The 15,111-nt window shown below is 37.7% G+C and overlaps 1 protein-coding gene across 1 annotated transcript; it reads right to left on the bottom strand.

Moving 5' to 3' along the window:
- Nucleotides 1-9,623: 9,623 nt before the first annotated feature.
- LOC146734436 (uncharacterized) lies at nucleotides 9,624-10,857 on the bottom strand. Its single transcript, XM_085507633.1, has one exon. It carries the CDS (start codon nucleotides 10,799-10,801, stop codon nucleotides 9,761-9,763), a length of 1,041 nt encoding a protein of 346 aa, XP_085363759.1. The 5' UTR covers nucleotides 10,802-10,857; the 3' UTR covers nucleotides 9,624-9,760.
- Nucleotides 10,858-15,111: the final 4,254 nt, after the last annotated feature.

Here is a 15,111-nt window from a genome sequence, read left to right as displayed (position 1 = left end):
TTATGTAATGCATAGTGTAATGTACTGTACAGTAGTATAAAGCACAGTTATGTAATGCATACTGTAACGCACTATACAGTAGTGTAAAGCACAGTTATGTAATGCATAGTGTAATGTATTGTACAGTAGTGTAAAGCACAGTTATGTAATGCATAGTGTAACATACTGTACAGTAGTATAAATCACAGTTACGTAATGCATACTGTAACGTGCTGTACAGTAGTGTAAAGCACAGTTATGTAATGCATAGTGTAACGTACTGTACAGTAGTGTAAAGCACAGTTATGTAATGCATAGTGTAACGTACTGTACAGTAGTATAAAGCACAGTTATGTAATGCATAGTGTAATATACTGTACAGTAGTGTAAAGCACAGTTATGTAATGCATAGTGTAATGTACTGTACAGTAGTATAAAGCACAGTTATGTAATGCATACTGTAACGCACTATACAGTAGTGTAAAGCACAGTTATGTAATGCATAGTGTAACGTACTGTACAGTAGTATAAAGCACGGTTATGTAATGCATAGTGTAACGTGCTGTACAGTAGTGTAAAGCACAGTTATGTAATGCATAGTGTAACGTACTGCACAGTAGTATAAAGCACAGTTATGTAATGCATAGTGTAACGTACTGTACAGTAGTGTAAAGCACAGTTATGTAATGCATAGTGTAACGTACTGTACAGTAGTATAAAGCACAGTTATGTAATGCATAGTGTAATATACTGTACAGTAGTGTAAAGCACAGTTATGTAATGCATAGTGTAATGTACTGTACAGTAGTATAAAGCACAGTTATGTAATGCATACTGTAACGCACTATACAGTAGTGTAAAGCACAGTTATGTAATGCATAGTGTAACGTACTGTACAGTAGTATAAAGCACAGTTATGTAATACATAGTGTAACGTGCTGTACAGTAGTGTAAAGCACAGTTATGTAATGCATAGTGTAACGTACTGCACAGTAGTATAAAGCACAGTTATGTAATGCATGGTGTAACGTACTGTACAGTAGTATAAAGCACAGTTATGTAATGCATAGTGTAACATACTGTACAGTAGTGTAAAGCACAGTTATGTAATGCATAGTGTAACATACTGTACAGTAGTGTAAAGCACAGTTATATAATGCATAGTGTAACGTACTGTACAGTAGTGTAAAGCACAGTTATGTAATGCATACTGTAACGTACTGTACAGTAGTGTAAAGCACAGTTATGTAATGCATAGTGTAACGTACTGTACAGTAGTGTAAAGCACAGTTGTGTAATGCATAGTGTAACGTACTGTACAGTAGTGTAAAGCACAGTTATGTAATGCATAGTGTAACATACTGTACAGTAGTGTAAAGCACAGTTATGTAATGCATAGTGTAACGTAACGTAAAGTACATCATATACAAAGTATTGTGACCTGTGACCTACATTTGCTGATGTATTATAGTGATACAACGTTTGCTAATATTTGGGTCTGAAAATTTGAAAATATGTGTGGAATGTGATTTATAAATGGATCGTTATGTGGAGGACCCAAAAATGCAATTACTTCTCAGGTCAAAACCAAATTTCCTTGTAGGATAAGTGTTTATTATTGTAGTTTTTAATTGACCAAAAGTAGGTGAAAGTTCAGAATTGGAAATTATCATATTTCGAGAACTGCATTGTACTTTTAGTTGATATTTGTTGATCGTATTTTCCCTAAAATAAGCAAATCGGTTTGGACTGTAAACCAAAAACCGATTGATCTGCTTTTGGTAAATGTGTTTGTGGTGATGAATGGCATTTTGTAACTTAAATTATGACATCATCATAAAGTGTGGTGTGATTATTTGACCCAGAAATTTTGGAAAGATGCTGAAAATGCACTAATAACTCGACATTCTTGTGGACAACTACTAGCCTGAATGATTCGATACTTGATATGTTGATACCTATATCAGATTTCCATTTATTTTTTTATTTTCTGCAATTCTCACATCTTCTTCAATAACGGCCTAAAATCATTTTCCGTATATTAAAATAATTTGGGGTCATTTTTTCTTCTTAATTTAAGGGGTCTTTAAAAAACACCATAACCTTTTATCTAAATGACAGATTTTGTTCATATTTGCTGTGTCCTATTATTTTGTCTTATTCGTTTATTTGGGAATTAGGGGATGGTCACATGACCTCATTAGTATGCATACAAGCTAGAAAACCGGTCAATTTTAGAAACAGGTAAGCTACCAGATGTCTAAGGTCAGCATCACAGGAACGAGGTGAGCGTGACCCTAGCAACTAAGCCATCGCTCATAGCAACCAAATTAGCATTTTGATGAACATAAACATCTAGTTCAAATTAATATGTATAGTTAATCGCATGGGGTAAATGAGCTATTCTGTAATATGACAAAAACTGTGACTGATTACAAATGTACATAGAGAAAGATCAAGCGTGCAGTTAGAGAAACGAACACATGGCCAGAACAATTTTGTCACATGACCAAGGGTGGTATTACATTTAAAGGTTTGTTGGTAGGTATGTTCTTAGCAGCCGCTGACATATTCGTGGTAACGTCGATTCAATAGCTTATTGGCAAAAGCCGATCATTGTTGCTTGTAGCTTTATGTATTTTTGAATTTGAAACAAATTAACGTTATTTGCCACTGATCTGTCAAAGAAGACAAAAGTTGACTTTGGCGTTTAAATGTGTCTGAATGCCTTACATACTAGTTCACACGAAATGCATTTATTATACACAGGCGTATCAGGTGTACGTAACTGGAAATTCCGATCATTCAATTATGTGATTGCTTTACCAGTTTCATTCTGCGTTCAACATCGTGTTATTTCTCTAGCCTAGTCGAAACAGACGAGGAACGGTGCAAGTATATGTCATCTGTTGCTGCCTTTGATGCAGTGTTGAACTTGTCATTTTAGAAAAAAAAAATCTTCTTATAAGATTCTTGTAATAATCTTAATAGATTTCTATAAATTTATAAGAATTTCGCATGGTTTCTTAGGATAATCACAGTCACATGTTGAGGAACTGTGGCTTAATCAAACAAGCACGTCCAAAAAAGATCTCATGACCGCATTTTCATATAGCAAATCTGATTCTTAGCGGAATGTATACGAATTTGATAGTTAGATTTCTATGTATATTTGGCAAAAAGTATTAAAGTTAAAAGGTGGCAATAAAGGATTAGATAGCACCCTCTGAATTTTGGAAGCATGCTTCTAATAGGTGATTTTCCGTACAATTGCGAGATCTCGCGAGATGCATGAAAGACGCGCGTCGAACGTCTGCCGCAAAAATCGAACGATTTGATTTTGAACTCGAATTTCTTTATTTCGTAGCTCACATCGACCGGCCGATCTTCGACAGAGGAATATTGCTTCCGAATACCCTTACTTAATCGAAATTGCCTATCATCAAATGTGGACAGCACATTATTAAGCATGGAAATGTCCCCAAAATACTTTCGCGTTTGGCGAATCCCACGCGATGTTTGACGCCACTACGACGCTATGACCTTTGTTTGTCCTGTTTTTACGTTCGATTTCACGCATAACGCGTGATTCTCGCAGTGTACGGAAAATGGTCTATTTAGTTCACGACATGTTATGTATTCTTTATTATAACAAAGTCTTTGAGCTCGGGATTTTTCCGGAAGAGTGTTGCACACGTATTAATCCGGTTTTTAAGAAAGAAGATGTTGATAATCCGGCCATTTATCGCGGCATTATGCTGTTTAACGCAATAACAAAATTTATACTAATATTTTAGTTGACCGTCTTAGCTGGTTCAATCAATACAATAGTATTGTTAACAAAGTGGGTTCTAAAAAAAGAATAGGCATCTGATTGGGTGCAGCAATTTACGTTATTTTATATTTTATCAAAAACCGGGGTACGGGGTGAACTGTTCAACTTAACTTTATCAGCATGTGAAAGCAGCCACGGAAACACAAACTGGGGTAACTAAATTCTTCAATTGGTTTACACCGAGTTCTGTAATCTTTCCACTTCTGTTTGCTTCTATATCAATGACCCCAAAACAGCATTAAACAGGGCCAGGCACCAGTAATATATGTTTGTATATTAAGGCCATTTCATTTAATGTATGCAGGTGATTCTATGATCAGTAACCTAATTGATCTGCAAAAAAAAAATACTTTAACAAGTGAAGACTTAAAGTGAACCTGAACAAAAATAACATTATTGTGTTCTATAAAGCGGGTCGCCTGAAAAATCGTGACAAATGGTTTTGCAATGATAAACAAATAGAAATTGTATCTATATTCAATTATCTTTGTGTAGATTTTTCATCTTCTGGTAATGCGCGTTCTTAAGTCCTGTCTTCTAAATATACATTTTTTACTATTTTCTTCTATCGATAAAGAGCCACTGCTCAAAACGTTTAGCTAATTTAAATAGACAGTGATTACAATGTAACGTGCAGATAGACACACATAGAGACACGCATGTATGTCATTCACTGCGTTCTTTTATTCCAAGTTCATACTATGGTTAAGATAACATAAAACAAAAACAAAACAAAACAAAAAAAGAAACCCTGACTAGAACAACTTTAAATTGAGTGAGATACAGTGCTCTCCTCAGCTTCAGGTTGCCATTCACACAGCTCGAGCTCAGAAAATCATGAAATGGTTTTCAAACTTCTAGAGACTGATAAAGATTGAAACTGGGTGAAATTGCAGACAGCAAACGAAAAGTGTTTGCAAACAGAAGTTTACAAGATGGAGTCTGTCATGTCACATGACCTCGGCAAAAGAAGTGTTTTCTCAAAATTACAAAATACATTGAAATAATACATTACATATCCTCTACAGAAATTAATAATAAAAATAAAGAATTTACAATACATCTCAAAGGTAGAAATATGAATATTTAAAGAAAATATAAATAACACTCAAGGATGAACAGCGCCCTCACACACTCAAGAAGGGTAAACAGCACTCTCACACACTTCCCTGCTTGAAGGTTGGTGCCCTCAACAACCAAACAATGAATAGAAATTACAGAACAGAAGTTTTGTAATAATCAAAAAGATTCATGATGACATCATGACCAGTTAACAACTAAACCAACATGAACTGGAACCACAAAGACGCGCTAAGAATACGACGCGCATCAAATAGAACAAATACAGTGGCTCCAAATGCAGGTTGCGTTACGCTGTTGTGAAAGGGTCATTATCATATTAACACTTAAACGTGTTCATTGAACACAAAGAAGAAATTACAAAGTACAAAGTTCAAATAGCAAATAACCCAATACAAATTACATTTGCGTTACATTACTGTGAAAGTTAAACATGGTTTATCCCAGATAACATCTGCATCATCAGCATATTGGACTGGGCCAAATTAGCATGGCTTTGAACCATATTTGCTAACATTTTAGGATCATATTTTATACACACAGAAGTTTCTTCGATGACTGATTTTGGTAAATTATGTGGGTTGGAATGTTGTCCAGCTGTAACACGAGTTGATCTTCGAGGTTCACTTATTACGTTTTCTGAACTAGTCAACTTTTCCGCTGATCTATCATGAGGAGTTTTATTAGCAATGGTTTCTGTTTTAAGGCAAATACTTGGTTGTTCAACCACTTTATCAGGAGGTATTAGAGGCTTTGTAGGTATGCTTGGATTAGACCTTTCATTGTTATCCACATTAACTTCAGCAGAAGGAGGAATAGTACGCAATTCACACCTGGTCTCACTATCAATACGAAAGTCACACTCTTCATCTTCAGAGTCACTGTCAGATATTTTTTCAGACTTAACATCTTCTTCTGTGGCACTGCCAACTTCCATGTCTTTGACAAGACTTCTGGAATCTAGCAGCTCAGTTCGATGTACAGTCTTGCGCGGTAGCCCACCAGTGACAGGTTCCACTACATAAGTATTTCCACCAGTGTCAAGTCTTTCAATGACCATATATGGTTCAGGATTCCATTTATCTTGGATCTTATTGCGCCCTATCACTCTATTCTTTAAGAACACACGAGCACCAAGCTCCAAATCAGTTTTGTCAGCTTTACTATCATTCCTGACTCTTCTTCTTAGAGCTTCTTTCTCAGTCTTCCGTGAGGAAATTTCAAATGCATTTGTTAATCTTCTGTGATGATCGGCTATCCATCCATCTACCGAGCAATCATCCTTGCACACATCAATGCCAAGTAGATGATCGACAGGAAGTACAGGTTCTCTGCCAAAAAACAAATAGTGAGGAGAGTAGCCAGTAGATGAGTGTGGAGTACAGTTGTATGCATACACTAGCTCGGGTAAGTGCTCAGACCACTTTGATTTCTTCTTCGGAGGGAGTGTGCGCAATCGATCATGGAGAGTGCGATTAAATCGCTCACACTGTCCGTTGCCCTCTGGATGGTATGGAGTTGTGCGACTCTTTGTGATATTGTAGATGTTACAAAGTTCTCGAATAATTTTGCTTTCAAAATTACGGCCTTGATCGCTATGAATTCTACGAGGTACTCCAAATCGAACAAACCAGTCACGAACTAAGACACGAGCTACTGTTGTCGCTTTCTGATCTCTGGTTGGTATTGCTTGAGTGAACTTGGTGAACACATCTGTGAGCACAAGAACATTCTCAACACCATTCGAGCTGGGTTCTAGTACAGTGTAGTCCATAGCAAGTATCTCCAATGGCTTTGAAGCAGTCAGGGATCCCATGGTGGGATGGAGCCTCTTCCCTGCTTTGGCCAAAGTACAACGTTGACATCTATTACAGTACTCGGCAATCTCTCCAACCATTCCTGGCCAGTAACATCTTTCTCTCACCAATGCTGTTGTCTTCTCAGCTGCCTGATGCCCAACCTGATCATGCACTGCATTCAACACTTGGTTCTTGATCTGTTCTGGGAGCACTAGTTGTTTCACTTCTCTACCAGTGTCATGGACAATTCGATACAGCACACCTTCATCTTCCATGATCCGTTTCCAACACCGGAGCAACTTACGTGCTTGTTTGGTTTCCCTCATTAGCTGACGCTTAGTAGGAGGGTGCCTAGTTTTCCAGTAGAACCAAAGTCTGCTGATATTTTCATCTAGCATCTGCATACGTGATAAGTCGGTCTTAGAGATAGACGGCAAAGTAGAAATTGTCTTTGGCTCTGTGTTTTGAGTTCTAACGCGAACTTCTCTAAGCAACACTTCAGTAGACATCCTTTCAGAACATGCACGAATGGAGTCTTCAAGAACAGTGGAAACAGGAGTATCAAGAGCGTTTTCAGCAAAATGTTCACTTCTGATTTCCTCCAATGTAACAGATAAACAATCATCCCCATGACTAGTTTTTCTACTAAGAGCATCTGCATTTCCATTGCTCTTGCCGGACCTATATTTTACTGTGAAATTGAACTGTGCAAGGTCAGCTGCCCATCTAGTTTCGGTGGCACCTAGTTTCGCTGTTGTCAGGAAATAGCTTAATGGATTGTTATCAGTATAGACTACAAATTCAGCTCCAATAAGAAGATCTCTGTATTTTTCAGTGATTGCCCACTTTAATGCAAGCAACTCTAATTTCATACTGGAGTAGTTCTGCATATTGCGTTCATTAGGTTTTAAACTTCTACTAGAATACCCAAGTACAACAGTTTTATCACCTTGTTTCTGTGACAAAACAGCGCCCAACCCTAAAAAACTAGCATCAGTTTCTAAGATAAAGGGCTGTTTGAAATTAGGATAGCCCAAGACTGGAGGGGATGTCAGTGCATTTTTCAGTGCCATAAATGATTCTTCACAAGACTGGTTCCAACATTCATTGACATCACATGACCACCCCTTATTGGTAGTAACTCTTTTCTTCCTCCCTTTCGTTGACTTCCCTATGACATCATCAGGCTTCTTTAGTAAGCTGTGGAGTGGGGCAGCCACTTTAGCATATTCTGGAATAAACCTCCTGTAATACCCAGACAATCCAAGAAACCCACGTAGTTCACGTTCTGATTTTGGCCGAGGCCACTCTTGAACTGCACGCACTTTCTCCGGATCTGGGGAAACACCATTACCAGACACCACATGACCCAGATAGCGTACTTTAGTGTGAAATAAATGACACTTTTCAGGCTTTACCTTGAGATTGAGCTTAGTCAAACGAGAAAGTACTATATCGAGTCTCGATAGAGTTTCTTCAAAAGTAGAACCAAAAACTAAAATGTCATCAAGATACACAAGAAGAGTCTGAAAATTGATATCACCAAATACTTTGTCCATCAACCTCATAAAGGTGGCAGGAGCATTACATAGACCAAATGGCATTTTGGTATACTCAAAAAGACCTCCTGTACCTGTACGGAATGCAGTCTTCTCAATGTCCTCCTCAGCAACCGGAAGTTGATTAAAACCATGTGCCAAATCCAGGCTACAGAAATATTTGGCGCCTCCAAGTACTTCTAAAGCTTCCTCTATCCTAGGTAAAGGATATGCATCTTTGTGAGTCTTCATATTCAAGGAGCGATAATCCACGCATAACCTCAGCTTACCATCCTTCTTTTTTACTAAAACTATTGGTGATGCATAAGGGCTAGACGACTCTCTAATAACACCTCTCTCTAAAGATTTCTGTAAGTACTCCCTCACCTCATCCCAGTGATGTGGTGGGACTCTACGATGTGGTACTTTAACAGGCTTATCATCAGTGGTAATTATTCGATGCTGTACTAAATCACAAAATCCAATATCATCCTCATCCTTACTAAATGTGTTCTGATATTTATCAATCAGCATATTTAACTTGTTCTTCTGGACTTGACTAACATCACCAACATTCATTCTTGAGATAAGGTCTTGTACTTCAGGAGCTGTGACATCACTGCCTGGTGCTTCTGTCACTTGTACTTCATTTACATTCACAGCATGAAACCTAATAGTTGGCTCTAAAGAAACAGACTTAGCCACTCCCACTGGGGTGCGAGGGGTTAAATAAACATCACGATCACTGAAATTTACAATTTGCATAGGCACCCTACCAGTATCAGTCACAGTCACATATGTTGCACCAATGGCCACTCCACTCTGCAACTCTGCAACATGAACTTCATTTCGCTCCAACAACACATTGTATGTCTGTCCAATGGGAGCAGGTCTGAGAGATCCATCAATTACACGTATAGAACGAGCAGGAATCAATACAGGTTTCTTCCCAGCAATTCTCACAGGTCTGTTCTCCACTGAAATTGCAAACACTTCTTCATTGTTTACAAACGTTGGCTTGTAAGCTTCTAGTATATAAAGAAAGTTAATCTCATTCACACTAAGCCCAGTTTGTATTTTCTCTCTAAAGTTATCACCATACTGCCCTACCAATTCATTTCTTATATCCCTAAAAACATTGGACCCTATAACACCAGGTACTCTTTTCTTTCGTGACTCAACAGGAGTATTGGTTGGGTCACGCACAACTAAGAAACCCAAATTATTAAATGTATGATTACAAATAGTAATAGACAGCTCCACATAACCAAGGTAGGGTATATCAAGGCCCTGAGAACCAGTTAACTTAATAAATGATGCAACATCTATTAACTCTGCTTTAACAAGATATTCTCTAAAAAACTGCTCCGTTACTGTTGAGACCTGGGCACCGGTGTCAAGTACACACACACCATCTGTACCTCCCAACTTTAGAACAGCTTCTGGACAATCTCCCACCACGCTATGTATAAATGAGCCTCCATCAATCCTAGTCTCACCTACCACACGGCTCTCTGCAGCAGGCTGGTTTAGTTTAAATCTTGGGGTTTAGGCTTTGGTTTGGACTTTCTCTTAGGGCAGTCTCGGTTTAGATGATCTGGTGAGTTACATGTCCAACATCGAGGTTTATTGTCAGTTGACACAGGTGAACGATTCTCAGGTTTCACAAATTTCTGTACCATTGATGTGAGGGTATCAACTTGTTTTGAAAGCATAGACACCTGTTGAGCCAGTGCTGCAACTTCTCCATCACTTTTAGATTGGTCGCTTAATACCTCACGAACAGCAGCTTCACGTTTTGCTTTCAAAGATTTGCCCCTTTGACCCATCAATTTGATAACCTGGTCACGAGCATCGAAAAAACTAAGTTCTGGCTGATCTGCATTCAGTCTTCGTAACTCCATTCGCAAACTGTCATCTCGAACAGCTTCAGCTAAACGACTTTTTAACTGACTTTCTCTACCTGGTTTGAATGACGAATCTAGTTGTACGATTCTGTCATACAAACAAACTAACTGCAAGGAACATGCAATGATGTCTTCTTCATCAGACTGTGTATACGCAAAGAACTGTTGCTGTAGCTGGGGTAAACTATCACCGTCACCAAACACTCTTATAAGTATTGCAAATATCTTACTTGGATCACTTTTGACGGCATCTCCACGACCAAGTATCTCACGTCTGGCCTTACCAACAAGATGTTCAATGAGAAATGCAGCCTGTTCACTCACATCTAGTCTTCTGGAGGATATAACTGCTTGAGCATCTTCAATCCAGTCCTCTACTGACAGATCACTGGCTTTTTCAGGCTTGTCATGAAACCTGTCAAGTTTCCTACTCGGAGACATGTACACCACCTTTCCCATACCAGTACCAGAGTCTGCACTGACCTTAGATGTCTCTCGTTCCAAAGCAATCAGACGCTTTACCTCCATACTAGATGCTTCAGCATCTGCCCATGCTGCAGCCACTTCCTCATCTTTTTGTGTAACAGCCAACTCCAATGCTTTAATTCTCTGCAACATCCCTTGGACATCAGCCTCAGTAGCAGCTTGCTCTGTATCAGACATGATAGTAGGATATACAGCAAAAAGAAATTGTGAACCAGCAGTACACAAATAGCATTAAACTAAAATAATCTACACTCAAGTACTAAATACATACAGTGTGACCTTAATAACAGATTATCACACAGTAAGGGATCCTATACTACTACATTCACACAATAACAGCTTCAAGTAAAATTTTACAGTGCACCACGTGTAAAAACATACACTGCAGCGATCTACTAAAAACAAACACTGTGAAAATTCTGTGAAATACACAAGTACAAAATAAACATTCAAACAATTATTGTCAAACAAACTTCAATAAAAGAGTCTATTTGAAAGAGTTAACACAAACTTGTCTTTTCATCCTTGATGATGTGTCATCAGCCCAGGTTGAACATCAGTGTCTTCTATGAGAACACAGTAGCACAGTTCAGGTGAAATGTAGCACACCACCCAGGAAACACACTTTCAACTTGGCCTTAATTCTCTCTTCAAGTCAGGGTTTAAACCATGTAGAAGTCGCACTTGGATCCTGCCGACTACGCCAAAATGTAACGTGCAGATAGACACACATAGAGACACGCATGTATGTCATTCACTGCGTTCTTTTATTCCAAGTTCATACTATGGTTAAGATAACATAAAACAAAAACAAAACAAAACAAAAAAAGAAACCCTGACTAGAACAACTTTAAATTGAGTGAGATACAGTGCTCTCCTCAGCTTCAGGTTGCCATTCACACAGCTCGAGCTCAGAAAATCATGAAATGGTTTTCAAACTTCTAGAGACTGATAAAGATTGAAACTGGGTGAAATTGCAGACAGCAAACGAAAAGTGTTTGCAAACAGAAGTTTACAAGATGGAGTCTGTCATGTCACATGACCTCGGCAAAAGAAGTGTTTTCTCAAAATTACAAAATACATTGAAATAATACATTACATATCCTCTACAGAAATTAATAATAAAAATAAAGAATTTACAATACATCTCAAAGGTAGAAATATGAATATTTAAAGAAAATATAAATAACACTCAAGGATGAACAGCGCCCTCACACACTCAAGAAGGGTAAACAGCACTCTCACAACAAAATATTATCTACTATATATCATAGTTATGGGTTCGAACAGTGTTTATTTATTTTCTACTGCAACCAGATATTTCTATACGCATTTATGATGGGAAAATCCTTCATGACAGTGCAGTTTGGGTTGTTACTGGTAACATAACTGATGTGAAGGGTGTGGGTTTCACAGCTGTCGTTGTTGTTAGGGGGAACTGGGACGATTTGCTTTAAGGATATATATTAACAGCGGAAATTTTGGCTGAAATTAATTCTAGATAAAAACCCGACCATTTTGCTCGAATATTTACAAGTATTAATTTGAGTTGGCAGAAAAAGGCAATGATTGTTGGAGGCTATTTGTAAATAATTTACTACTAAGATATAGTTTTGGTCATGTCTGGGTTGCACAACTGTCAATATCAAAAGGGATTTTCTCGTAATGTTTAAACAAAGGTGAAAAATATTTTCCATGCAAGACTGATAAGATACATAATAGTGGCAAACTTGAAATTTTAAAACAAGATTTAGTTTTTGAACACTATCAAAAATTGTAATTTTGTTATGAGTGTGTTTTGTATTGCTTCACCAGGACTGATAATATTATCAGGGGGAAATTCTTCTCCTATGGGGTCTCCACACGTGTCAGGGGGGAATCTCGTCTCTGTCTCTATATCTCGTCCCCTTGAGGTACGGGGTCGGGAAAGTCGCTTAAGCTTTACAGTCAAATAGACGCACACAACAAAATACGTTTCAGCTTTCGTCTTTAGTCGGTCAGTCGAGTACTCTATAAGACACAGCGCCCTGGGGAAAAGTCTCCAAGACTATCGCAAGGCTGGCCCAAGACTAGACTCTAGACTGCGTCTCTCCTCGTGTACTCGCCAAGACCAACTAAAACTCTCTTTATTCACTTTCAAAACCTTAACCAATTACAAAGCAGTATAAAGACTCTAGGGCGTAACCTTCAACCATACAGCCAATCACACTAAGTACTGAACACGTCATATCTTTTGATTAATTGTTCACTATATTAATAATTGCGAATACCAACTGTCAAAAATAGTAGTCCGAATAGCGACGGTTACTTGTATATCATAATTAGTTCCAAATCACTGAACCAAGTTCCGTCCAGAACCTCGCATGGGCCTAAACGATGACAGATATAACACAGCCATTCGCTAGTAATCAGCTAATCACGGTTACTAAATCTGTTTTAGTAACCGTGAGCTAATTAAGTCGATTAACAGATACGTGCAAATAATAATCATCATCATAATATACCCATCAGCCCATGTTTGGAAAGGGTAGATCCACAGGACTGTGATAGATAGAATGACATCAGGTGAGACGAGAGAGTATGCAAATTATGTTCTATGTTTTGAACTGTCCAGAGTATTGGGTTTTGAGATCAACCATTATATGAATACTGCTATACTCTGCCTACTAACAGATAAAATTATTCTGACTTACCCCAGTCTCAAGCAACACACGAGTTCGGGCTTTCTTAATATTTCCCGTTATATACACTTATTAATCCAACAAACTAGAAATAATCTCACAAGATTTTTATAAATTGTTATCTCTAATTTTTTTCTTATAAATTTCTAAAATGGTTATATTTCTTATAAAATGTCTATAAACAATTTGTTATCTTACGAGTACAGTTGAGCACGGCCATTTTATTGCAATGAACATAACAAAATGCAAACAAATAATACAGGGATAAGACTATACACATTAGTGATTCTTTAGTTTCCAATATATTAATTTCCGCAACAAACATATTCTGGCAAAATACAACACAGCTACAGGAGTTGATTGGCAGCGGGAATTTGTATTTTCATAATGAGAGCTGATGAAAGCAAATGACCAATCAGAACAAGGGCACTGATCATCTGCTTCTACAAGTAGATTGATTGGTTCCCTGCAATGGAAGTACAGCATGCTGATTGGTGCTTTTTTAAAGCTATTGTGTACTATAATGTAGGAGTATTTTACCACAGCTTGCTTGTAGTAATTTGGATGGTATAAAACAAACACACATTAGTATTCAGTCATATACATATCAAGTTTTAACCTGTCTTTATGTGGGAAGCAGGAGTGTGAAAGTCAAAAACGAAAAAAGTTTATCCAGTTCAGTGAACACATTGCCAAAACAAACTCAATCAACAGGCAAAATGCAATCGATACAAGTGATCTATTTGAACACGTTTGTCCTTTATAGGTATAAATAGAATTAATTTTGTAACATGTATTATAACTCGTTGCTCAGATTTTTCCATCTTATCCAACATCACCATAACCTTGTCGAAAAGTCAATGTGCTCCAGCATACACAAAGCTCACACCACCAAAATAAAGTAACCACATTATACCAGTAAATTGTAGCCATTCAGTCAAAAATCAACACTGCACAGGTGATAAGTCCCCTTAAATACATGTAATACTTACATTCAAAAGTTTGATGGTAGTAAAACAATGCTTGCAATTACTAATTCAGAATTTGTTTGTATTGACTTGCACACAGACCCATCAAAATGAGCTGTCCTTTAATTCTGCACAGTGTGTGAATAGTCAATGATAACACTGTAGTGAAGGATTGTTTTCAGGATAACTGAACAGGCGCAATTCATTTAGTAATACAAGCAGGTTTGACATTCGGATTAGTAAACTCTTTCAGAATTGGCCATGCTTTAGATTTCTGCGGGAGTTTCACCCCTTTTAAAAAAAATTTGGTATGCAGGTTGAATGACAAGACGATACCCATAACACCTACAAATAAGATGGAGAACTTTACATGTTTTAGTACCCTTTTGGCATATTCAAAATGTCATCACAGTAGCAAGAGTTCTACGATTGTTTAATCCCAACCAAGACCTAGTCTGTACAGTAACAAGTTGAATTTCCACAATATAGTGTAGTGTAGTAAGCTCATAGACCACTGCTTTTTAATTCTTAGCTTTCTTCTTTTAACATTCTCAAGCCCTTGCACACCAGGTCAGTAAATGCTTGTATTAGAACACCCGTTTTCCTCAAAAGTTTCATATCAAATTGGCCAGAGTAGACTAATTAAAAATGAAACCAAAGGCCAGCTTGGGCTTACTGTGGCCATGAATTTCTTTTGTAAACCTAACCAGTGATATTCTAGTAGTTTATCAATTGGCTGACAGTACAGCTGTCTTACACGCAATGTTGCCCCCAAATCTGCCAACATCTACTTGCTAGTGTTGCTAGTGACATAATGGAGGTTTTCAAGAATTTTTTT

Source organism: Saccoglossus kowalevskii, chromosome 14 (assembly GCF_978046115.1).
Source record: "Saccoglossus kowalevskii chromosome 14, keSacKowa6.1, whole genome shotgun sequence".
In the NCBI taxonomy this organism is placed as follows: domain Eukaryota; kingdom Metazoa; phylum Hemichordata; class Enteropneusta; family Harrimaniidae; genus Saccoglossus; species Saccoglossus kowalevskii.
This window is presented reverse-complemented; position numbering and strand designations above follow the sequence as displayed.